The sequence below is a fragment of the Epargyreus clarus genome, unplaced genomic scaffold (genome assembly GCF_041222505.1).
Source record: "Epargyreus clarus isolate Ecla_fem2 unplaced genomic scaffold, WU_Ecla_fem_2.2 ptg000002l, whole genome shotgun sequence".
NCBI classification, from domain to species: Eukaryota; Metazoa; Arthropoda; class Insecta; order Lepidoptera; family Hesperiidae; genus Epargyreus; species Epargyreus clarus.
Window position 1 is genome coordinate 9,085,991 of NW_027332210.1, and position 27,195 is coordinate 9,113,185.

Genomic DNA, 27,195 nt, shown 5'->3' on the forward strand with positions numbered 1-27,195 from the left:
CTTAGCAAACAAACATTTAGTTGGGTACTAAAAGTGTTTTTCAGCGATTCGTGCGAAAACAATTTGGTGTGAGTGCATTTGTAGTATAACAGTTTTATTTTAGGTCTTTTATAATATAAGAGTAGCAGACGAGCATGTAGTCCATCTGCCAGTAAGTGGCTACTGTCGCACATGGACGATTGGACATGTGTGATCAACCCCAGATAAGATTAGATTCCTACCTTAGGCAGGCCACAGATGGGGTGCTAGCCTTAAGCACTTATTGGAAGGCTTTAGTATCTATATCTCCCTTATCACACCCTTCAGAGGGGAACAAAGTGGTGCTCAACACTGTTCTTATTAGGCAGAAATACGCACAGTTGTGTCTTCGGAGTCTAACGATAAAGAGTTTTTTTTTTAATTATACCTAAACGATGAGGCAGACGGGCTACCTGATGGAAAGTAATCACCGTCGCCTATGGACATTTGCAACACCAGAGGAGTCGCCAATGCATCGCCGGCTTTGGAGGAGAGCTCTTTTTACACCATTTTTGAAGAGCTCCATGTCATAGCGCTCCGGGAATACCTCAGAAGGAAGTTCATTCCACATCTTACACGTCCGTGGCAAGAACGTACCACCTTCAAAGTTTGTGGTTCAATGAGCATTACCAATCGAGATGCTACTTGTTATCGGCGCCGAAAACCAGCATCTTAATAATCGAGGCCTCCAAAGGGTTTTCACGCATTACAGGCGTAATGGCAAAAGTCCATTTTGTTAGGAAAGGACACGGTTTTGGTCATTTTATGCTTTTAGGGCTCTGCAGATTTTATTTACCGAAACGTTTTATGGGTGTCACGAATCTCGAAGGATTTAGATTCTTTTACCTACAGCCCGCTACTAATGCCCATAATTAATAATGAAAAATAACAATAATGAAATCGGTCAAGTACTGAAATCTACTAATTACTACTACTACTCCTATGGACATATGTCCAATGTCGTACTTCGGTAGGCAAAACATTAGATAGATTGAGTAATTATTGATAATGGACGTAAGCAAAGCACTTTATATCTATATTGCAAGGTACTCTAAGCTACTCTAATTAATGACAATACCTATAGGAGGACGATCATGTAGCCACTTGATGGTGAGTGGCTACTGCCACTGGACATCTGTAATCAACCCCAGGTAAGATTAGATTCCTACCCGATGTCGGCCACAGATGCGCCGCTATCCCAGAGGACAAAGCTGAAATGCCTCAGAAAAGTATGTCTCACTTACCACACCCTTCAAACCATAACACAGCAAGGCTGAACACTGCGTTTATTAGGCAGAAATAGGTAAGGTGGTGATGCCACCGGAATCAAACCACAGAGGGTTCTACCACCTTCATATCTGAAAATATGTATCCACCATTACCCATTCCAGAATTATTAAAAAAAACTGTAAAGTAGCTTCTAAGATAGTCCACTCCATCTTCTAGAAAATCAATTAATATAGATAGCCTATGCCATTTATTTGTAGAAGAATCAATCATGCTCCATCTACTCTGTAATTTGGGTTCAATTTCAATAAGCACTTAGGCTGTAACGAGGTGTTCTATTACCATCTAAGGGCTGGTACACACTATACATTAATGAGGTTTTTTTAAGGGAATGGAGGTAGCAATTGAGAATTCACTACCTGATGGTAGGTTGCCATGCCGTCAATAGACATCTGTAATAAACTCTAGATAAGATACCTACCTAAAGTCGGCCACAGTTGCGCCACTACCCCTGAGGACTAAAGTGGAATACCTCGGAAGCAGCAGCAGCGCCACCACCAAGCTTAATCCTGTAAAGCCTAATCCTAATAATAGCAATTTACAGCGTTGTTGTGTTATGGTTTGAAGGGTGTGGTAAGGGAGGCATACTTTTCCGAGGCGTTCAAGCTTAGTCCTCAAGGGTAGCGGCGCATCTGTCTCCGACCTCAGATAGCAATCTAATCTTATCTGGGATTGATTTAAGATTTCTATGGACGATAGTAGCCACTTACCATCACGTGGACTGCACGCTCGTCTGCTACTCCTATATTATAAAAAATCAAAAGCCAAAGTTGAAGGTTTTCGAGTGAAAATTTTTGAAAAACCGCTTAAGTAGCGTACGAAAACGGCCTTATCTAAAACATTATAGAATATCCCAGCTGCCGCAGTGATGGATGGTACATTGATTGTAATATATTCACTATTGAAATAAATTATGGATTTTTAGTGGTTGCTTGATAGGAACAATAAAGTGCCCATTTCTGTTTTATACTAAGTTTTGCGTGCTTTTATTAAGTGTATATTGGCTTTATAAAGGCAAATTTGGCGCAGCTAAAAATAGATTATAATTGCATGTCTACACTTATTATCTCCTAGCAGTGATAGCCAAGTGGTTAAAAAACTCGGCCTAACGATCGAGGGGTCCGAGGCTCAAATCCCAGACCTCTGATTTTTCAAAATTATGTGCGTATTAGAAATTAATTGTCACTTGCTTAAGCGATGAAGGAATATCGTGAGGAAACCTGCATACCTGAGAGATTTATAAAAAAGGTGTTTGAAGCTAACCAATACGCACTTGGCCAGCGTGGTGGACTATGGCCTAATCCTTCTCATTTTGAGAGGAGACGCGTGCCCAGCAGTGGGACAATAATGGGTTGATGATGGACACTATAAGTATAGTGTCCAGCTAAGATTCCCCATGGTTTTGATACCTTACCACCTTATGCTATTGATGATGATGATGACCCAGGACACAATAATGTAGAACTGGCTGCCAAACCTGGGATCGAATCCAGGAACCTGTACCAGTCATTAGCTTGGTGATTTGTTGACTCTAACCACGTTGTGCAGTTGTTTAAATTAAAATTCATCATTTAGCTTCTTGCCTGGCCAGGAATCAAACCCGGATCTTTCAGACCGTTAGTCTCCCCGCAAGTCAATTGTAACACAGAAGCCAAGTTACACAATGAAACGACAATAAACACAAATCGCTATTTTCTACAAATCAATGCGTGATTTATTGGTAGTGTACTTGAATAGATGTGGGTTGGCCCACTTTGATTTCGTATAGCCAGGCTCGGCTTTGTAAACTTGCCTACAATCCACCCGGGTAAATATTTAGCCGCTAGTTATGGGAGCTGGGCGTCGAGGAAATAATTGCAGTCTATTTCGCGAACAAATTAAATTTTTATTTAAATTTAACACAAATTTTACACAAGTTTTAACAAAAATGAAATTAAAAAAATAAATTGATGGGATAGGTCGAGTCACTTTCCGCGATGGAGGTGAACTGATTCCATGGTGGACGGCCACCTGTACGTGGGACGGCCACCCGCGCGTGGGACGGCCACCTGCGCGCCTCGTCAGCGTTGGCCGTTCCGCGAAGGCCCGATGCAGCGCAAGCACGATGCAGCGTGAGAACGGTGTAGGGCTGGCGCGATGCAGCCTTAACGTGTAGGGCTGGCGCTTACACGTAACTTCTCCCGCCCCAGCTGAGCAACTATTTGCCTACGTTTAGTGCAAATATTGCGGCCTTCTTGTCCTCTCGTGTAGCTGTCGACGAGTGATGCTCACTTGAGGTTGCACACGGTTGAAGAGATATTTCAACATTCGATTTTGATATGTCTTCTGATTTTCTATTTCGCCGGTATCGCCTTATGTACGCAATAGCGAGAGCAATTGTACCCAGTAGGATTAACAGGTACAGAGGAAGAGTAGTATGGTAAGTACTCATCGAAGTGGCGTCGGTTACTTTTGGTGAAGTTTCCATTGATATTTGGTCTTCAATGACATGTAGTTTATTAAGATCTATTGCAGTTATGTTGAAATGAGCTTTTCGATTCCTTGAAGATGACAAGGCTAATAATTCAGAATTTGTGAATGTAAGTATTTCGAAATGCTGTCCACGGAGTTTATCGTTGACGTTGGTGATAGTGAATTCTGTTGTTCTGATGCTGCAGGTTCTCGGTATAGTAGCAAGGAAACTACCCTCGATGATTTGATGGCGTTCCTGTCCACATAGCGTTTGTACTTTCGTGGGGGTTTGAAAAGATAGTATATAGTGTTGATCGTCAAGCTCCAGTAGAGCCTCCTGAGACAGAAAAATAGGCGTGGGGTGACACGTTTCATCTATTTTCTGTAAATGAATTAGTGTGCTGATGCAGTCCTGAGATGTTCTGGTTTGATAGCTCATTTGTTGCTTGCATATGAATATGGTGTCGACCTTCGGGCATTCTGCCTCCATGTATGCATATTCCTTGGAGTTGGTTGCAACAAAAGGAGATGGGGGAATTATAACTTCATGGTGCTTATTAGGAACTGGACACAAACGGTAAAGGTCATAAGTTGATGGAGATACAATGGGAAATTTAAGAACAATAATGAGTTTATTGTCTACGAAATAACATCCTAACCTAATTAAATCATAGTAGAGTCGAGCATCAACTAAATTAATAATCTGATCTTGGTTATATATATCTTTCAATCTGCTTAACATATCAATTACATTACTAGTACTTAAAACAGAATGATGTACGGTACTTGTACGGCTAAACGCTAAAATATTTTCTATTCTATCTATCTCTAATCGCAAATCTTGAATATTTTCAGCTATAAGTGTTAATATTTGCGACAATTGGACATAACGGGTAAGCTGTATAGTATTATTACTTGTAGTATTAATATAGCGTGTCAAAGCTTTTTCTAACTTAACTTGATTGCTACTTAAATTACTTAATATTTCTGTTTGATGGAAAGACATCTGCTTATATAAACTTATGTGATTATTTAAACTATTAGCTAAATCTACATCATTCTTCTGTAAGATATGAAACATTTGCTCATACTGTAAAGCATCATTATAATCGAGGTTTCCCGTAATACTTTTAATTATGGATCCCAATGGATTGATTAAACCACGCTTGGTTCTTTTTGTTGGCAGAAAAGTATCTAATTGAGAATTTATTTCCTTAATTTTGTCAGACAAGTGTATGATTTGATATTTAAAAAGAGCGAAGCCTCTAGTAGTTAAGTTATTTGTGACATCAGTTAACTGAGTTTTAGTCAAATCTAATTGCTTCTGAATTTCATCAAAATTAATATCATGTAAAAAGGTGTGATAATGTGAGGTTATTTTTGCAGGTCCGAGTTTGAAAGGAAGAATGCCAGGACCATCATTTAAACTGTCAAGTCGAATGTCTTGTGCTTGGGCCAGGTGTATCAGGATCACCAGACATCTGTAGCAATCCAGACGTTTTGCGTTTACGTTTCAGTCTATTTTTAGCTACGGGTGTGCGCTTCTTTGAAGTGTATATATGTACAGGTAAGTTTGAAATAACTCTATCATGTATGTAACGCGGTGCAATTTTTTGTCTTGTAGCTACCGGGTTCCTAATGTAAACTTCTTGTCCTTCTTCATAATCTATCTGTGGTTCTCTACGTGCATTCTGTTGAGACATAAGTGTGTTACGTTCAGTCTGTGAAATGTCGTGAATAATTTTATATACTAAATCCATTTTATGACGATGGTCTTGAATGTATTGTTGCATTAGTCGTTCATTTAAGTTTAAGTCAGTAGGGTCACGCGGATCGAAATGTCCAGATATTAAGTCAAAGGGTCTGCATTTTGTTAAACTATGTACGGAACTATTGTAGGCAATTATAGCATAATTCATTAAAGTAGAAGTGGATTCATTTTTATACTGTAGTTTTAATAACCTTAAGTGTTCGAGTATGGTGCTATGAAGACGTTCAATCATTCCGTTTTCATTAGGAGAATAAGGTGCAGTAGTGTGATGGTGTACATTATGTAACAGAAGAAATTCTCTAAATACCTGATTAGTAAATTCTGTTCCTTGGTCAGTAGTTAAATTAATTGGAAATCCATGATGAGTGCACAAGGTAAGAAAAGCTTTTACTATATTTGGGGCTGTACAATCAGATATTTTGTATATTTGAGCGTATTTAGAAAATGCGTCTATTACAGTTAAGTACTTTTCTTGATTAATTGTTAATACATCTGCATGTACCATTTCAAAAGGTTTACTAGGAGGTGGCACAATTTTAAATTCTGGACGAATTGGATGACGGTCGTATTTAGCTCTACTACATGTAGTACATGAATTTATAAATTTACTTATAGATTCTTTTAACTTAGGCCAAAAGTATCTATGATAAAGGGATAAATAGGTTTCTGCGATACCACGATGGTTCGTTTTACCTTCGTGATACTTGCGTATAATATCTTGTTGCTCAAAATAGCTGCTGACATTTTCTAATTCATGCTTAACTAGGACTAATCTTATTGATGAATTTTTAAAGAATTCTTGCAAAATTGGTACAACTGTAAGCATTTTTTCAGGCGGATTTACAAGAAGAGCAGTTAGAATCTTTGGGTCGATGAAATTTTTTACTGTATTTATTAAATCTTGTTGAAAATTGTTAGCTGAAATATCTGTAACTACTTTTTCATACGTGTTGAAAGGTGTTGTGACTTTTGGTTTACGGTTAGATGGATGCTCACAAATATTAAGAATTAACTGTTTATGATATTTATTCAAAGGGTCATTGACAATAGGTATTTCAAGTACAGGATCTTCATTACTGGTATGCATGGTTTCACTACGTGATCTGACAGTTTCAACGTCATTCGCAGGTATTAATTCGTCAGTAATAGAAAAACGAGAGTTTGCTGTTACTGTGGAACATGGACTACTTAAGGGTTCTATGTTTGGTGCTGTGTCAGTCGACGATTGGCTTATAAAGGGTCTATCATCTGGAGCGGTAACAGTTGATGATGAACAAGTTGAGATATTAACAGCTATTGAGTTTAAATCTTCATTATGAATTTCAACTCTAGAAAGAGCGTCTGCATTAATATTAAGTCTCCCTTTTTTGTAAATTACTGTAAAGTCATATTCGGCTAATTTTAATTTCCATCTTGTCAACCTACAATTCGATTCTTTTAAGTTCATGAGCCATTGCAAGGGCTTATGGTCTGTAAAGATTTTAAACTTTCGGCCAAACAGATATGCTCTAAAATATTTAGTCGCCCACACAATTGCTAGCAATTCTTTTTCAATTGTAGAATAATTTAATTCACTGTCATTAAGAGTCCTGGATGCGTACGCTACTGGTCGGTCACTACCTATAGGTCCTTGTGATAAAATAGCTCCAAGTGCAAAGTTTGATGCGTCTGTGGTCAAATTAAACTCCTTAGTGAAATCAGGGTATTGTAATATCGGATCGTTTGTCAGTAGTGTTTTACAGTGATTAAAACATTCAATGTATTCTTCAGACAAGGTTATTTTTGCACCTTTTTTTAAACAGCTAGTTAGTGGTTTGGTCAGTCTTGCAAAGTTAGGTATGAAACGTCTGTAATAACCTAGCAAGCCTAAAAATCCTTTAATTTGTTTTGTAGTTTTGGGAATTGGATACTTTGAAATAGCACTAATTTTGTCAGGGTTTGGCTTTACTCCGTCAGATGTTATAATATGTCCCAAATACGGTGTTTCATGTTTCAGAAACTCGGATTTGTCCATTTGAATCTTAAAATTGGATTGACGAAGTCGGTCAAAAACTTTACGTAAATTAACTATATGTTCTTGTAGTGAGGTGGAAAATACAAGTATATCGTCTAAGTAAACTACGCAAATTTCATTCTGTAAGCCTTGTAAAACGTTGTCTATGACTCTCTGAAAGGTTGATGGGGCATTTTTAAGACCCATGGGCATTCTTAAAAATTCAAAGTGTCCGGGAGCAAAGTCAACACTAAATGCAGTTTTATGTATGTCATCAGGGTGAGTCTCCACTTGATAAAAACCACTAGCTAGGTCCAAAGTCGAAAAGTATTGGCATTTACCTAATTTGTCAAGTATGTCGTTAATATTAGGGATGGGGTATTTGTCATCAATAGTCTTTTCATTCAGTCGTCTAAAATCAACCACAAGTCTCCACTTAGTCTTACCCGAAGCATCTGCCTTTTTGGGTACAATCCAGATGGGTGCACTCCACGCAGAACTAGATGGTCTGATAATTCCCTGATCAATCATACTTTTTATTTGAGCCCGTACTTCATTTCTATGCACATGAGGGTATTTATATGTCTTACAATGAACAGGAAATTCATCGGTAGTTTTTATACGATGTTTGATATTATTGGTGAATGTAAGTGGCTCGTTTTCTACATAAAAAACATCGGCATATTTTTTGCATAAGGCAAATAAATTTGCACTTTCTTCCTTATTTAAATGATCAGTTCGTAATCTGGATAAAATTTTTTGAGTGCGATCTAAATTTTTATTTTTATTACAAAAATCATAGGCCGAAACTGATTGTTCACTGAATAAACTTGCAGAAATTGGTTGGATCAATGTGAAAATCACATCATTTTTAGAAGGGTTAGAAACTTCTACATAGGCTTGGCTATTTTCAGAAATAGTCAAACAATCACCAATACTACATTCACAAATGGTTTGTCTATCTATAATAATTTCACCGTTAGCTATAGTAGTTGGCACTTTAATAATTTTGCTAGATTGTGCTGGTATTATCACCTCTATTAAATTTACACTGCCAGATTCAAACATATGGATTTTATTTTTTGCAAACTGTGTGTTAAGTATGCGAGAGCCTAAATCAATTTTTGCTTGCCACTGCTCTAATAAATCACAACCTATTAAACCGTCGAAATAATTGTGAAACCTATAAATGTAAAGCTTTACGGGGTTATTGTCATTAATTTCAGAAAAACATGGTATTTCTATGGAATAGTCATTTCTAGTAGAAGCATGAATATTTGTCACAATAAAAGGGTCGTAATATAATGGTAAATCCGAATAGTATCTTTCTATAGCTTCTGGATTGATAAAGGATTGATTTGCTCCTGTATCTATTAATAATTTCAGAGGTGGGTTATGAATTTGAATGTATGGAAGCTGTCTTTTATTTTGTAAATTTAATTCTATCTTGGGACACTTGAAATTTGAGCTGACAAAAAATTTTCGTCCGTTTGTTCGTCAGTCTGTTCAATAAATTGTTGGTCATTTATGTAACCGTTTCCCACTAAGTGTTCAACTACGTTAGATGGGGTGTCATAGCTCATGTCATAGTTATCGACGAAGTTATGGTCAATGTCATCACAGTTATCATACTCATTAGTATTAATTTCTTGGTAATAATTTGGAGAACGGTACTGACCTTGTCGGCTCCAGTCAGGTTTCATTGAAGTCGGTGGCAATGTACGGGCTTTGGGGTGGCTAATGCCACTCATAGGCTGTCCGTGCATTTGATTACTGACCTGGCGTTGGTGCTGTGTGGGGTGAGTTTCCCTAAGTGGTATCCTAAAACCAGTGCTCATATTCGATCGTGGTAGAGCCCTAAACATTTGCTGGGTTTTTGATGGACCTTGATAAGGCTTATTTAAGTGTGGCAACATCTGAGAATTATTCATGCGTGACTGCTGGCTAATTTGCTTATTAAAGAAAGGATTAAAATTGTTAGTTCTGAATGATGGTGTCTGTTGTGTAAGTTTTCGTGAATAAGAATTTCTATTTTGCATGTAAATAATATTTAATTCCTCCTGAGCAAACTCCAAGGCCTTTTCAAGCGTTGGAGGCCTCATACAACGTATGCGTGAGCCTAATGGTTCACGTAAGCCTTTAAGGAAAGTCTGTAAAGCTAATTTTTTTATATAAGGTCCGTTTAGCTTCAACGGTAGTGGAAATATCATCATGTAACTCAACATATGTCATTATTGTACCGAGTAAATTCTGAATTCGTTCATAAAAAATGTGGGGTGTGTCATTACCTTGAGATAACATAGATAAATCGCTATACAATGAAGATTCATCACGATGATCTGAAAAGGTATTAATAAGAGCTGCGCGGATTCCATTCCAATCCGATGGGATGCCATTCGTAGCTAAGGTTCTAGCCGCGGGTCCCTTAATTTTATTTAAAATTCCATTTATCACTGCATAATTATTTAACTCATTTCCAGATGCCGGATCGACATATGCTAATACAATTTGATCACATATGTTTAAAAATCTAATTAAAACATTTGAATTTCCATCAAACTCAGGGACTAATCTTAAAGCATTAAAAATTTTATCGGTTTTGTCTGACAAAGAAGCAGAAATTGCCGTTCCACTTACACTTGGCATTGAATTTTCTGTCATATTTAATGATTCTTCTATGACAAATAAATCTAAATTACGATTACGGTCTCGTATAGATCTACGAATTTCCTGACGAGAACTGGGTGAACTACCCTTATTTGCTCGTAATAAAAAAATCTTGAAAGATTTTATGTCACTGTTCACTCAAATTTTCAATAAAATTATATTTATAGGGATAGGAAGGACATATATTGTATAGGAGCTGCAACCAATAGGTACATACTTAATATCTACTTATTACTCACAGAAGTAGCTTCATCTCGTATTTGCACATCGATTTTTGGATGTAGCGAGCTGAGCAGGGTTCCCCGACGTCCGGATCTCGTTCAATGGTTCGGTTTCCCGTTTAATAGCGATAGTCCGAAACACGCACAAACCGGGAACTTTCGATTGCGCCAGTTATGGGTTCTGCGCCACTTATGGGTTCCTCGTTTAATTGCGATAGTCCGAAACACGCACAAACCGGGAACTTTCGACTGCGCCAGTTATGGGAGCTGGGCGTCGAGGAAATAATTGCAGTCTATTTCGCGAACAAATTAAATTTTTATTTAAATTTAACACAAATTTTACACAAGTTTTAACAAAAATGAAATTAAAAAAATAAATTGATGGGATAGGTCGAGTCACTTTCCGCGATGGAGGTGAACTGATTCCATGGTGGACGGCCACCTGTACGTGGGACGGCCACCCGCGCGTGGGACGGCCACCTGCGCGCCTCGTCAGCGTTGGCCGTTCCGCGAAGGCCCGATGCAGCGCAAGCACGATGCAGCGTGAGAACGGTGTAGGGCTGGCGCGATGCAGCCTTAACGTGTAGGGCTGGCGCTTACACGTAACTCGCTATCCGGGTTTAGGTTTGTGGGTAAAGCCTGTTTGATTAGCAATAAATAATTGAAATTACCTAATGGTGCTCGAATTAAAAAATATTTTTATGACAGGTAGCAAAACGTGTCTTGTTGATGGTATGTGGTCGTTGCCGCCCATGGACATCAATAATCAATCCTCGATAAGATTAGGCTGCCTGAGATTGGCAACAGTTGCGTTTCTACCCCTGAGGACTAAGACGGAATGCCTCGGATAAGTATGTCTCCCATACCCTTCACAACGGAACACAGCAGCGCTTAACACTGCTGTTATTAGGCAGAAATTGTTGTGGTGTTAGCGTTGCCGGGGAGAACCACAGTTCTACCACATTGTTCTTCCTCTTCTTTGCGCTTTTGAGTTCTATAAAAGTACTTCTAATAACCACCTTTTAGACTAGTGTAAGCGTCACCGGGGAGAACCACAATTCTACTTCTTCCCCTTCTTTGCGCTTTTGAGTTCAATAAAAGTACTCCTAATAACCACCCTTTCTAGGCTAGTTCTTAACATTTCTCCCTTACCACACCCTTTAAGCCTTCTGGCTTCTTCTTACAGCAGCGCTTAACACTGCTGTTATTAGGCAGAAATAGATGAGGCGGTTCGAGCCACCGGAGTCATATCACAGAGCATTCTATAATCTTCTTCTTTCTCTTCTTTACTGCTTTGGTTTCTATAAATATAGCTAACAACCGCCTTAAAGACTACCAAAAATAACAAAAACCCTAAAAGGAATTATAACTGACGCATACAAATGGTCATGCCTATTGTTGACTGACTGTAATTAGGGCAGCCCGTCTGTCGCACTGATCTTACGCACGCCGCACGGCTTATTTTAAGAAAAATTATTAGCGTGGCTATACACTCTCGTTGGAAATTTGGCGAACGTTTTGTGGCGACCCCCCGCTACTCGTCAAGAGATGGCGCCACGAGTATTCTGAATCACGCTATCGAAGTTTTCTAAATATCTGGGAGATCTCCCATTGCCAAAGTTTTTGGTTAAATTTTTTTAATTACTTAAAAATATTTTTTTAATTAGTTATTCATAGATAGGCGTTGCCGCGTTGAATATCATTTTTCATTCTTGATGAAATTTGGAGAATTTCTTGAATTTTAAATAATCTTGTATAAGATAGAGTCGTTCGTAAAATATTTTTATTTTCAGAGGAATTGATGATGCATTTTTTTATTTAAAATGTTTACAATAAATTTGTTATAATGACTTAACATAGTTTTTGACCTATTCATTCAATTTTTCTCTATTTCCTTAAACAACTTAATTTTGCTTAACTAAACTTAACTTTGCGTCCCTTAAAAATCACTGGATCAATATAAAGTTAACTACGGGACTAAAAATATATTGGTTTAATTTACAAATCGATCCATTCCTAAACGACCTTAATCATAATAAAACGGTTTAATAAAGACAGGTTTCTTATTTTAAAGTTCTCTTGAAAATAATTCTGTTACAACAAGCCAAACGAGATTGTAGATCTACCTTTAAAACGCCTGACAAAAATGGTTTGTTTCAATTATCCAGTTTTTCTAGTCTTTTGTGAACGAAGATAAATTTTCAATTCTTTATACTAAGTGCCTGAAATTGTTGTGTTGATTAAATTAGAATAATTCAATTAGGGTAAAATGAGAATAAGTTTTTTGATAAAAATTCTAAATGTGTATTTTTCAGTCTCGTTTTAAATTAAATTATAATACATATAGTTCTGTATTTTAATTAACAAGTTTCTTATATTTGAAATTGAGACTTTCAATATTTATAATTACGTACTTACTTCTGATTATAAAGAATTTATTTTCAATGAAGGTATTTGTTTTAAAATTTACAAGAAATATTCATCTTTACATTTTAATCTAGGATAGGAGCGATCACTATCGGTGACACTCAGAGCTTTCCAGTTTCGATTCCTGATTAGGCAGACATATGAATGATCAATTTAGATTTCAATTCAGGGTCTGAGTGTTCTATTACTCACTTTTGTTTGCGTAGCATTCATAACACAGTTAATCCACACGGCATTGAGTGTAGAAAGTTTTCATTTAGCCTTTGTAGATTTTGTAGATTTTTAGATATTCTGGAAGCCCTTGAAGTACTTCTATATGTAAGCCATCAGTAACATTTATCAGCCCTGATTATGCAAAACGTCACTGCACTCCTTGAAGTAACCTCGGAACTTAGAATATAGTAAATATTCAGAATCCGCTTCAAATAAATTTTATCTGATCGGCGATTGTCACGCCGATTTGACGTTTAATTAAGAACTGTATATTTATGCACTGTACTTTTTAATAAAAGATGTATAATATTTTATTGCAGTGTATATTTATTACTATCAACAAAGTTAAGTATTAAATTACGTGATTTATTTATTTTGTTGATTGAACTATATCATTGTTTTCCAGCCTCGTATCTTGGAAGGACGCAAAAAAAATTGAAATACTAAACTTCATGCATATTCTTTTCTAGGCGTCCTTTATACATTTTCTATATTCTCAGCCCCATAAACACCAAGGCATGAGTAGCAGAAATTCTTGAAAACTGAAGACCCTGGTACAGAATGGTATCATTTTAAATTGAAAGACGTTTTTATAGATCAAGGTATTATTAACACCACCCATACCTTCGGTATAAATAGTATTCTGTCAATAGCAAAAACAAAAAACAAATCCGTCGTCTATGCACATGTAATCAACCTTACATAAAATATGAGTCCTACCTGAAGTGGGCCACAAGTGCGTTGGTATCTCTAAAGAATAAGTTGGAATGCGAATGGTGAAGATACATCATCATCATCATCAACCCATTAACGTCCCACTGCTGGGCACGGGTCTCCTCTCAGAATGAGAAGGATTAGGCCATAGTCCACCGCGCTGGCCAAGTGCGTATTGGTAGACTTCACATAACTTTGAGATTTTTTTTTTTGTAAATCTCTTAGGTTTCCTTACGATGTTTTCCTTCACCTAAACGGTGAAGTGATAATTAATTTCTAATACGCACATATTTTTGAAAAATCAGAGGTGGGATTTGAACCTCGGACCCCTCGATCGAGAGGCTGAGTTCCTTAACCACTGGGCTATCACTGCTTTATATAATGTGATAAAATTACCACCACAGCAGCTCTTAACATTGTTATTCGACAGAAATACGTAGGCGTTGGTATCCAATCCAATCACGACGGGTTCATTAAGCTTACTAAATAACTCTCAGAAAAAATAAAAAACAGTACCTAATTACTTTTACAAAGGCTTAGATCATATCTACTTCCTGTCATTACAACCCTTTTTAATTATAAAAGACATTTAGTAACTCGAAACCCTACCCAGTAAACATAGGGCAGCCCTGACTTGAATACTAAGGCGTTTAATAAAAGAGTTGGTGACAGGGAATTATGCACGGAATAAATAAAGCAAAGGAAAATCGTCTTTTTATTTATGCTGTATCTTATGACCTGAAATTGGGGTAGGGTTGTCAACCCATTACAATCCCACTGTTGGGCTCTGATCGCCTCTAAGAGTGAGAATAATTTACGCCATTGTCCACCGAGCTGACCAAGTGCAAATTGGTTGATTTTACATACCTTTAAAGAACTTTTTTTTAAATAACTTACAGGCGTATAAGTTCCTGATGTTTTTCTTCAGTAGTCATACTTCTTCATAGTAAGAGATAATTAATTTTTAATACGCACATAAATTTGAAAAATCAGAGGTCTAGGGTTTGAACTTCGGACCTGCCGATTGAGAGGCTTTATTTCAACCACTAAGCTATTGCTGCTATGGGTAAGGCTAGGTTAGATTAGTCTGCCGTCGGGACCGCGGACGAATGCTACTAGCGTACCCGTGGTCCCGACAAAGAGCGTCCAGAGGAACACCGTGGGATTTTAGCCGGTAGGAGTCCGGCATATCCTCTCCGCCACCCCCGCGGCTGAGAGGAACCCATGAAGGGTTCCCCGCGTAAAAAAAGGATACGTTAGTCTATTTCCATTTTCTATCGGTGATATCTTAAATGCTACGTCTTAAAAGCAACTACACAATTCGAAAAAACTGGGTGTAAATAATAATTATAGTTAAAAACTAAAAACCACGCTAAAATCGCACAAGAAAATCCGTTAATCCTGACGATCCTGTGGAAAATGGGACAAAATTATTAAAATCATGTATTGTCATCGGTTCATGATAAGTGTTCAAAATTTTAAATTATTCAAACCTTTCAAAGTGGGAAAAAATCGTGTTCAAAGATTCCGTTACATACATACATACATACAGGTCAAGATAATAAAAGCGTGGTAAAATAGGTGGCATACTCGCCATTGACGAAAGCAATTAATCGCAATAGTTCGGCAATTAAGGGCTATATGTACGCGTCAGATTTATTCCACCCCCTAATTATAAATGAGTGGTGCTCGGCCCTAATGGCCTCGAATTAGATTTTAGCGGTGCTATTCTATACCGTTTTATATTCTCAGATTTATTGTCTTTGAAAGCGGTATCACAGTATAAGAATCTGTATTATACTGTGGCGGTAGTTTCGTGTTTCCAATATGGAGGTACTACCGCAGACACTGTAACTCGTCATCAACTCATTAATGTCCCACTGCTGGGCACGGGTCTCCTCTCAGAATAAGAAGGATTAGACCATAGTCCACCGCGCTGGCCAAGTGCTAATTGGTAGAGTTCAGATACCTTTGAGATGTTATTTATAAATCTCTCATGTATGCAGGTTTACGATGATTTCTTTCTCGGTCAAAGCAAGTAAATAATATTAAGAGGATATGTAACTTATAACTTATCTGAAACAATCCAAAGTTTCTATAATAGTTAACATTTTTCAAACTTTATGACGTCATAAGCTGAGGTGCTGGTCTTATATAAGCAGTGTTGAACAAGCCCCGGCACTTAACTAACAGACAGGCAGACAGATTTACAGCGGAGACCGGGGAGTTCTTTATGATATATTTCCGGTGTAATAATATGTGATGTAAGTTTCTCTGGGAGTTTGGTCTCAACTATTGTTAGAGTTCCTTTGGACTAATAGATAAGCGATCAATTATTTTTGACGAATATGGGGAAGCAAATGTGCAGTCTGTCTGATGGTAAGCGGTAAGGTAAGTCACTGCTGTCCATGGATGTAAGGAAGCAACTCCATATAAAATAGAAGTTCGACCTGAAGCCAAACGTAGATACGTTACCATCATCATCAACCCATTACTGTCCCACTGCTGGGCACGGGTCTCCTCCCATAACGAGAAGGATTAGGCCATAGTCCACCGCGCTGGCCAAGTGCGTATTGGTAGACTTCACATACCTTTGAGATTTTTCTTTTTTTTTTAATAAATCTCTCAGGTATGCAGGTTTCCTCACGATGTTTTCCTTCACCGTTTTAGGAAGTGATAATTAATTAAGATATGTTACCACCCATGGGGATTAACGATCGTCTTATATGTACGTCAGTCAGCATCCACATTTCCCTGAAACAGGAATTGCTTCACAATAGAGATAGCTATGAAAGTTGTGCGCAGATATATCGCTACCCCTGAGATCTAGGCTGGAATGCCTCGTATCAGTGTATCTGCCTTCTTGGAGAAGGAAATCAAAAACACAACAGCACATAAATACTGTTTTTGTAAGGACTACCACAGACTACCACAGAAGACCAAAGAATTCCATCACCTTTAAAAAATGTTTTTTTCTCGATCCTTGTAGTTGAGGGTTTCAAGTTGTGTCCCTGGACCGCCAGATATCTAAATGATTAATTAAGTTATCAGTCCTGGGTATGGGTTTTTGTATCGTCGTCTTTGTGTGTGTTCCACAAAACCACGACATAGATAATCCTAGTGTGGAACAGTGGATATATAAAACGTCCTTTTAAACACACACAATTTAATTTTAGATATTACTAAGATAGAAATGCATTGTAGACAAAACGTGTTTGTCTAGATTCGGTACCTAAATAGAGTTTACGAAGTTTCGGTCTATTTGACCCCAGAATGAACTGTCGTTTAGGGTTAGGACTCTCAATAACATGTCGACGTTACGGGCACTTTTTTACAGGATTTACCGCAATGGACCTTGGGTGACCGTTTCGGTAACTTTACGTTGTAAAGCGCCTGTAATATTGTTCTTAATGGGCAATGGACATCAATAGAAGTAAGAGAATTGGTTAACTTGGCGCATTAATACACATTTTTAATTATGGAAAAATTTTCAAAGAAAACATTGGGAATGTTGTTTGTTTCAATTTAAAAAATCTTGCAATTTTACTATATGAGTATAATTTTATTATTTTTGAGAGTATTTATCATCAACCATTTACTGTCCCATTGCTGGGCACGGATTTCCTCTCAGATTAAGAACTATTTAAATGTACGAATTGTTAGATGTGGGTCTATTTGACCCCAGAATGAATTGTCGTTTAGGGTTAGGGCTCTCAATAACATGTCGAGGTTATGGGCAGTTTTTTATAGGATTTACCGCAATGGACCTTGGGTGACCGTTTCGGTAACTTTACGTTGTAAAGCCTTTGATATTGCCTGAAAATTGAAAAATCAACTTTTATTTTAATCAACAAACGTTTTTATTGAAGTGTGAATGTTTTGGTTACATAAATAGACATAGGTACATGGTTCGAAACCGGCGGCACCGCGGCACTTATTTCTGCCTAAAAACAGTGTTAAGCGCTGCTGCGTTCTGATTTGGAGGGTGTGGTAAGGAGCACATACTTATCCGAGACATTCTAGCATAGTCCTCAAGAGTAGCGGCCCATTCGGCGCATCCTCAGGTAGGAATCTAATCTTATCTGGAGTTGATTACGGATTTACATAGGCAGCAGTAGCCACTTACCATCAGGTGGACTGCATGCTAGTCTGCTACTCTTATATTAGAAAAGAAAGTCTAAGAAATAATTATTAAATTTATGATCATTTGATTCCAACTTCGCACCTTTCATTTAAGAATAAAACCTAACATCTAACACAAATAGAGCATAGATAATACCGTCATGACCTTAATTCAAGAAAGTTTCAAATGTCATCATTATCACAAGTTCCAACTAACACTACCCCGAATCCATACTTCAATGCGAAATCATTTTCCGCACTACTTATTTGGAAACAGGCAATTTTGGCCCTTCCCTAACAGACACAAGTTATAGATTTCTGTGCTACTCCAGAAACCACAAATCAATTGTAGGGCTGTCCGCCCCATGTCATCCTAAGGATTTAGGTTCTGTGTCAGCGAAAAACGAATTAATAAAACGAAAGCGAGAATAAATTATCAAAAAGAACGTGACGGATCGTAATGAAACGAAACGAAACGTGACGAGGCGACACGAAGCGAGACAAAACAAAAGGTAACAAATGTCATGAAAATATTAATTGCATATAACTTATTATGTTAATTACAGTGCTTTTTTATTGGAGTTCAGAACAATTAGTTATCGTATTTAAAATGTATGATTAGTAATGTAACTTAATGATTGTAATAATCCAAAAAATAACCATAATTATTTTTTGGATTATTACAATCATTAAGTTACATTGATGACCCGCTTACTGAAGCAAGTACCTTATCAATTTTATATAATAAGAAAAATAAAGTGTTTCCTTGCTTCGTTTTTTTTCACTGTTGGACATGGGATTTTGTCAGTGCGGAATGAATTTCGGCCATAGTCCACAGTTATCTTTAAATTTGGATTGGTATTCCTGAGGATCTGAGGAATTTTCTACCGAAGAACAATGTGTTTGTCACAATTGAATATATAATGTCTCACTAATTTATTTCACCAGCAATTTTATCGTTCATCGCTTAGCACTCGCGATGCTACAAGTCAGTTGATCAATGACGTTCCATACTTCTGGGCATCGCACATAACTGTTCAAATTGTCTCACCCTAATCATTTCCACTGGGTGCTATCTTCTGGCAGTTACATGAAGTATTGTTCGACCTTAATTTTCAAGATATATAACATTCATGCGTATTATCCTTACATATCTACTATAAAAACACGTATCTCTGTGTCGATGGATTATTTTCGACAATATGGAAGTAGCATACGAGCATGCAGTCTATCTGACAGTAAGCAGCAACTGCCACCCATGCACATCTAGTAAGTATATATATTTCCAGATAGGATTAGTGTCCCGGAAAAAACAGTGATAGCCTAGTGGTTAAGAAACGCGGGCTCTCGATCGAGGGGTCCGAGGTTCAAATCCCAGGCACGCACCTCTGATTTTCAAAAAATTATGCGCGTATTAGAAATTAATTATCCCTTGCTTAAACGATGACGGAAAACATTGTGAGGAAACCTGCATACCTGAGAGATTTATAAAAAATAAAAAAGTCTCAAAGGTATGTGAAGTCTACCAATACGCACTTGGCCAGCGCGGTGGACTATGGCCTAATCCTTCTCATTCTGAGAGGACACCCGTGCCCAGCAGTGGGACAGTAATGGGTTGATGATGATTAGTGTCCCATCAGAGGTCGGCTATAGATACATTGCTACCCGTGATGACAAAGTTGAAACGCCTCGGAAAGTATGTCCCCTTACCATACAATAGCAAACAAATTATCCCTTCTATTTATTTCAAATGTGCCTCCAATATTGAACGTAGCTAAATATCGGTTCTTGAACAGGCAATGTTAGGTCAGTGTAGCCTACTAAATGAACAGAATTTCCCCTGTTTAATCAGCAAGGGCTGGCAGCGTTGATTTACGTTCCTAATTAATCTCTCCGTCGAGAAGTTGGGTCGGCCGTGTACCTGGTGATATGTACCTTGGGATGTGGAAAAAATGAGCAAAAGTGTGTTACTACGAAAGGTTCCGACAGAAGAATAAGTGTTACATAATAATAATCTACTACTACTACTAGCTACTAAAATCAGTTATATAGGTGTAGCGCTGTTTTCCTTTTCCACCAATGACGTCTTTATTAGTAGTATATCGATGTTTTCCACAAATGAAAAGCCGAATAGATAATCAATTTAGACAACCAATAAAGACAAAGTAAAAATTGTTACTAAAATCTAAGGAATCTAAATTTTCACTACGTTTTCCTTTCCCATAAATGAATTGTCAAATAGATAATCAATATATTGTAACGAATAAACACAAAATAATATATATAATAAAAATCTGAGCCATGTAGGTTACACGATGTTTTCCTTTCTCGTAAATAAAGTACCAAATAAGTAACCAATTTATTAGGGAAGTTAATATCATACCTTCGGCCCGTTAGGAAAAGTTATTTACTATAAAAAAGTCAAATTGCATGAAAACATAACTTTATGACGTAAAATCATATAAGAATAAAAAATATAGGTACATACTATATTTGTCATAAAATAAAGTTTAACAAAATCATTATTTTACCTTACTACTTAGTTTTTTCTATATAAAATAAAACAAAAATATCTATCCAGGTTAATCCAGCTGTAGAGAACTCCAGAATGCAATACAGATGTCTAAAACATGACAATCTTTTGTCCTTCGAGAGTCGCAAGTATTGGGAAACAAAGTTTACAGCACAAAGTTCTTTCGCACTTCAACAAGTGCAAAGTGAAACGCTTTGTGATCTTACAAAGTGTTTTACTTGGACTTTAGATTCTAGAAAACACGTGTCCTTGTTCTGGTATTTGGGAATTAGGAACTTTAAAAGGATTTCATGTTTAAAAATTATATTAACAGGTAGGTTTTTGATTTGATGTTGACTACACGCCTCACTCCGCCTACGGCCTCACACTTATTTCTTAATAACAGCAGGATTAAACGCTACTTATTCTGATTTAAAGGAATTATACGAGAAATTTATACGAGATGCATAAGGGTATAGTTTGTAAGAGACAAAATTTAGCAACCTTAGTTGGTAGCAACCCATTTGTAATCAACCTCTGTGATTTATGAACAACCTGTGAAGGAGTGGGAGAAGATGTTTCTTCTATGGTGTTCCATAGGACACGCCTTTACCAAATAAATTTCTTATAAAAAATTATCATTGAGCAAGTAATTAAAAAGCAAGTAAAAGAAAAACATTTTTATCGTTATTGATATTTTATATTATTTTTTAGTAACAAAGTGTAAAGTATATTTTTACCCGACTGCCAAGGAAGGGTTATGTTATTCGCGCGTATCTTGTATGTTTGTCTTTCTTTATTTGATCCGATCTAACAAACGTCTGGATGAATTTCAACAGTTAAGGTGTCATTATATTTGTCTCTATGACCCGAGTGTCCTTAGATAGGTGTTAGTAAAAAAAAGGCAAAATGGCGGATTTTTGGCGCGAAATAGTAACACATTTAAAAAAAAAAGTTAACCGAACCTATCGAGCAGGATATCAAATGAAAGGAAATTAAACGGAGATTATAAAAACATATTTGTTTATATATAAAACAGCAAGGTGACTGACTGACTGACTAACTAAATGACTTTTTCATTTTTCAGAAATCAACGTAAAGCCTAAACCAAGGACCTTACAGTTCTGAAATTTTGCACATAGGTTCTCTATATAGCGTGAATAAGTACTAAGAAAGGACTTTTGGAAAATCTACCCTAAAGAGGGTAAAATAGGGGAAAACAGTTTTTTTGAAATCCTTTAATTTTGAAGCAACTACTATAAAATTTTATATTTGGCTTTCTGCATAGGAACAAGGACGCATTTATTTATCCCCCTCCGAAAAATCAACCCCGTAAAGGGTAAAATAAGGGTTAAATGTTCATTTGAACAATCGTCAATTTTGAAGCAAACACTATGAAATTTTGTATCAGGCTTGTTGGATAAAAATAATGTAATTCTACCCCTAACGAGGTAAAATAATGACCAAAAGTTTGATTTACTGAAGTTATATATTTTATAGACCGTAAATGGTGGATTTTTTCGCGAAATAGTAACACGGTTTAAAAAAGTTAATCAAACCTATCGAGTAAGGTGTCAAAATAAAGGAATTTAAGAGGAGTTTACACATACATTTTATAATATATCTTATATATAAAATTCTCGTGTTAGTTACCGTACTCATCCGAAACGGCTTCACCGATTTTCACCAAATTTTATATACATATTCAGTAGATCTGAGAATCGGCCACTATCTATTTTTTTACCCCCAAGTGATAAGGGTTGTTCACCCTTAACATTTTTTATTTATATGGCAACACAACGTTTGCCGGGTCAGCTAGTACATATACAATCGTATATACACATCGAGATGACTGTCTGACTAAATGAGTGAGTTGCTGTGCCAGAGATCAACGCAAGGGGAAACCGCTGAACTTAAGCGTGCTGGAATTTTACACATAGGTTCTTTATATAGCGTAAATTAGCACTAAGAGGATAAAATAGGATAATATTGTTTGAACATCTTTTATTTTTGAAGCAGACACCTCCTACAAAACTTTGTATTTGGCTTTCTGGATAAAAATAATTAAATGCCTATTTCACTGCTTTTGGAAATTCTACTTCAGCCTTTTTAGTGCAGTCGGGTTTTTGATTTTTTAAATTAATTACTTGTTACACTTTGTCTCTCTAGAATACTCAATATACTAATATGGCTTCGAATTTTAGGGCACAATTGACACATTTATTGACGACGACCACTTCACCATTCTAATAAAACTTATAACGCCATCTAGTAGCACGATACTAAAACTGTTTACCGATGTGGCGTCGAAATTTTAATCCTCCCATCTAGCCCTCATCAGAACTTTGTACGTTATCTTACTAGGTTGATAGTTGATGGGTAATTAATAGCCTGGATTGGAACTGATAACCACTTTAGCTCTTTAGCTGACACCGTGATGTCACACTTTGTTATTTACAATAAGCCTTTTACACAACACGACACGATTAATCGTAGTGTTTGTTTGCTTGGTGGCAAATGGTGACTACCCCGTCTGTAAACAATGATATTATTAACACAAAGTTACCTTTGCTTGTAGTTATAGATTAGGTTTGATGTCGTACTGGTGCCTTACAGAACCTTCAGACCGAATTACAATTTGGTCAGTTATTTTCGACAGGAAAATGTTTCAGGTGCTTTTATAATTATGATGATGATACTGTCACAGTCAAATTTTGTAAGGGTCTACCTTCAAAATTTTAGTTTAATTAATAATTTTAATTAGTTCTACTTAAATAATCGTATCGTATAACATAGACGCTATATCGGTGGCGACGATAAAGCAATTAGGACGATCGAATATCTCAACATTTGGTAACTATAAAACACGTAATATATGTAGGCATGTAATAATCTTAGGTTTTACGATATGCACGGTATATAAATATCGCGCAATGTTTATTTTTACGCATAAATGTCTATCTTAGATACCTATTGCGTGTCATTAGTTAGAACTTTAACTTATTCGTAAAAATGTTATCAATTCTAAAAAATATATATCTTAAAGCCTATGTAAATAAGCATATTTGCAACTAAAAAGTTTCCAGTTATGTTAAAATACATTTCATTTTCTTGTTATTTTGTGCAAGCCTATAACTAATTTAAGTATGTACTACATAATACATATCTACATATAAATAACTAGCTTTGTATAGTGTCTCTCTTTAATGTTGTTTGTGTGGGTATTTAGTTGGTTTTCCATTTTTAAATATAAAATAAAATAAAAAAATAAATTTTCATCATACCAACACTACGCACCAACCTCCTCTTTTTAAATGTTAATACGCGCATTCCTTTGACAAATGAAAGTTTGAGTGGCAGACTTTCCATACCACTGAGCACTTACTACACTTATTTACTTAGCAAAGAATTGAATTACTCATTGTCCTAGCAACATTTTTTTTTTTTTTTTATAATATAAGAGTAGCAGACGAGCATGCAGTCCACCTGACGGTAAGTGGCTATTGCCGCCCATGGACATCTGTAATCAACCCCAGATAGGATTAGATATTCCTACCTGAGGTCGGCCACAGATGCGCCGCTACCCCTGAGGACTAAGCTGGAACGCCTCGGAAAAGTCTGTCTCCCTTACCACACCCTTCAAACCGGAACACAGCAGCGCCTAACACTGCTGTTATTAGGTAGAAATAGGTGTGGCGGTGGTGCCGCCGGAGTCGAACCACAAAGGGTTCTACCACCTTCAACAACATGCCGAGACATGGCCAAACGTAACGTATTCTATTCTCGTCCCATATCTTATTACAATAACAATAAGAGGTTTATGTGTCGTAGATATATATCTTTCATTATATTCACCAGCCTTGAATTGATGCCCTAAGAATACCGTAGCCAGTGACGGACTACGGTCTTCAGAGGCCCGGGCGGAAATTTGAATGGAGGCCCCCAAAAGGGTAAAGTTTATTTGATTTCGTCTGTGATTCGGTGATCTTTTTTTCGCTGAGTGATACACATTTCACATTGTTTGGTTCTGACGACCTTTTTTTTTAGCAACTGGGTTTGGAGCCCCCCCAAAGGATCGGAGGCCCGGAGCGGACAGCCACTTCCGCCCAAAGCCGCTATAGACCGTAGCACAATGCCTGAAATATTTACAACAAAACAACAAATAAAATTCATATTTAGGTTAATTGATTAATTCATGCCATAATAGCAACGTAATGCCATAACATAATAGCCATAATAGCAACACAATTGGACACTTGCACCAACACCCTGCTCCAATGTGAATGGTTAGAAGAGTTTTAGAACATTACTCGTAGACGAAATAAGACTTTGAAAATAATAAGACTGCTATTTGCTGTTTATTTAATAACTACCGGGTCCAATGGCTGCACGTGCCCTGTGAAGAACAGAAGCTTGCGTGAAATTGAACCACTAGCGGTCACCCATCCAACTGATCCAACTGCAGACCGCACCCTTAATTGCTTAATCTTGTGGATTGCTTATTAATAGTAATAAATGATTTTACGCAAATCGAGTAGATTCATTCATAATAACATATAATAAATAAGTAAATAAATATATACATTTAGGTAACAGAAGGTTGTATGAAATAAGATACATCTTTGGTTGGGTTTTATTACTAATATTTATTGAACTTTTTACATCTAAAAAATTAACAATTAATTACACTTCCCCAGTAACATAATAAAGTATAGAGTTATCTGGATAGATCTGTCATTGGAATTTACTACAATCCAAATGAAAACAGCACTTTTGCTACTTTGACAAAACTGAAATTCTAAAATGCAAACATTATAAAACCTCAATGTCATTAGACTGGAATTATGAATTAAAAGTATTGAATCCAAGTTTTGTGAAAGTACCAAAAATTACCTTTTAGTACAAACTCCCAATACTCCCAATCCAAAAACAATGTCCTATGGTACTATGTCCAATTTACGAAAACAGAAGTATGGAAAATTCTGGTAACATCTGTATTTCTAACCACACATTAAAGAACCAATAACATCAAATATACCTATTATACCCATAACTACTTACTATTTTTCTAATAATCTAGTAGATTTGTCACTGTAATATAATGATATAAATGCTATAAATATTACATTAAATAATTATTTTCATATGTAGACGTGGTAATACCATCGTAACTTTACTGTGCTTATAAATTTGACTTGGCCTAGTAAATTTTCAAGAAAGTTAAGTTGACTGTTTTACCCACACAATATTTTACTTACATAACCTCAGAAAATACTAGAACATAGTAAAATGATTAAAAGATGAATAAAGAATTTTAATTTAAACAAGTAAAAAGTCAGTTAATACATCTGTAATTCAGTGAGATAATGATTCAATACATTTATAATTAGAACCTAACTTATTACATAATAATATGGAATAAATTACAATGTTTTTGTACAGTGACATTTTTTATGACTCATTATGTATATATTATGTAACCAACGAGCATGCAGTCCACCAGATGGTATGTCACTGTCACATATGCATATTTGTAACCATCTCCACATAGAACAGAGGCACGGTAAAACTATCCTCAAATAGATCCTTATACTGTGACAGAGGTTCTAACTGAAGCCAATGTATAAGATATCTCTCCACAAGACTAACATCCATTATTAATAATCAATCTATCCAAAGTTTTGTCTACCAAGATAAAATTTGACAATTAATACTACTATTACAAACTTTTATTAAATGTCAAATTATAGTAGACACAAATAAAACATTTTGATTATTTATAATGGGCATGTCATAGTTGCATTGTGTAAGTCTAACATCCACATCCTTCAAACAAAATGCAAGAATTTAATCTAATATTCCTTTACTCTTACATACTAATAAACATGTACCATGCCGTATATAAACGTCCAGAATAGTACATAAGTGAATAGAGCTCCTAGGAATCCATTCGTAAGTAGCCCAAACCTGGAGACATAGTACTTATTCCATTTAGGTCCAGCCTTTATCATGAACATTACCCACAGGACTATCACTGATAGCACGTAGAAAGCAAACCCGTTGAGTCCAGTAAGACCGAGGACCCCTGAAAATTTTAATTTTGGTAATTAGAATAGACATTTCAATTTAGGAAAAAGATAATAGGCAGATAACCTAGCTGATAACCTAGTAGTTCAAACTCGACCTCTCTTTGTTGGAGTTCAAATCTGAGTTATGTATGAGTGATTTAATTTATTAATTTACTTATTATGAGGAAATCTATGTAAGGGTTAGACACTTCTTTCATTTTAAACCTTATTTGAAACAATTCTCTAAGTACAATTAATATGACTTTTCGTATATCTAAGAATATTTTGGAAAATTCAGACATGTACATAGTTTTGTACAATTCTTAATAACCAAGTAAATCATATATACTATGTTGTCCGTTTGTAGTCTGAAATGTATAGTAATAACTAGTAGGATTTCCCTATTTAAAGAGGTTAAGTACTTATTTTAATAACTCACCAGCAGTAGATCCCGACAAGGCAGCCATGGAAGTCCTACAATACTCGACAACCGCCGCATTATTCCTCAGAGCAGCCTCACTGTACGCCACGGGCTCCGGTTTGTCATCTTTAACTCTTCCTGACATGGTTATACTTAAAGCAATGCCTATTTTATTAATAAACACTAAATAATAACTTATTCCTCGATGACTTCTACTATTCGAATTGACAGTTGACACTGACAGCAATTGATAATGTCAAATTGTCAATGTCATGTCGCCAGCCGCCATGCTAATAGATACAGATAACTT

The 27,195-nt window shown here is 36.4% G+C and overlaps 1 protein-coding gene and 1 long non-coding RNA gene across 2 annotated transcripts; both read right to left on the bottom strand.

Annotated features, from left to right (window-relative positions):
- Positions 1–3,169: 3,169 nt before the first annotated feature.
- Positions 3,170–10,972, bottom strand: LOC140747431 (uncharacterized). Its single transcript, XR_012102871.1, has 2 exons — positions 10,427–10,972; positions 3,170–5,237 (listed from the first exon to the last, which is right to left on the bottom strand). It is a non-coding gene; the product is annotated as an uncharacterized LOC140747431 (long non-coding RNA).
- A 14,045-nt stretch (positions 10,973–25,017) lies between these two features.
- On the bottom strand, positions 25,018–27,119 carry EMC6 (ER membrane protein complex subunit 6). Its single transcript, XM_073079888.1, has 2 exons — positions 26,904–27,119; positions 25,018–26,481 (listed from the first exon to the last, which is right to left on the bottom strand). The coding sequence occupies exons 1-2, from the start codon at positions 27,028–27,030 to the stop codon at positions 26,273–26,275; spliced, it is 336 nt and encodes a 111-aa protein (XP_072935989.1). The 5' UTR covers positions 27,031–27,119; the 3' UTR covers positions 25,018–26,272.
- Between the last annotated feature and the right edge of the window lie 76 nt (positions 27,120–27,195).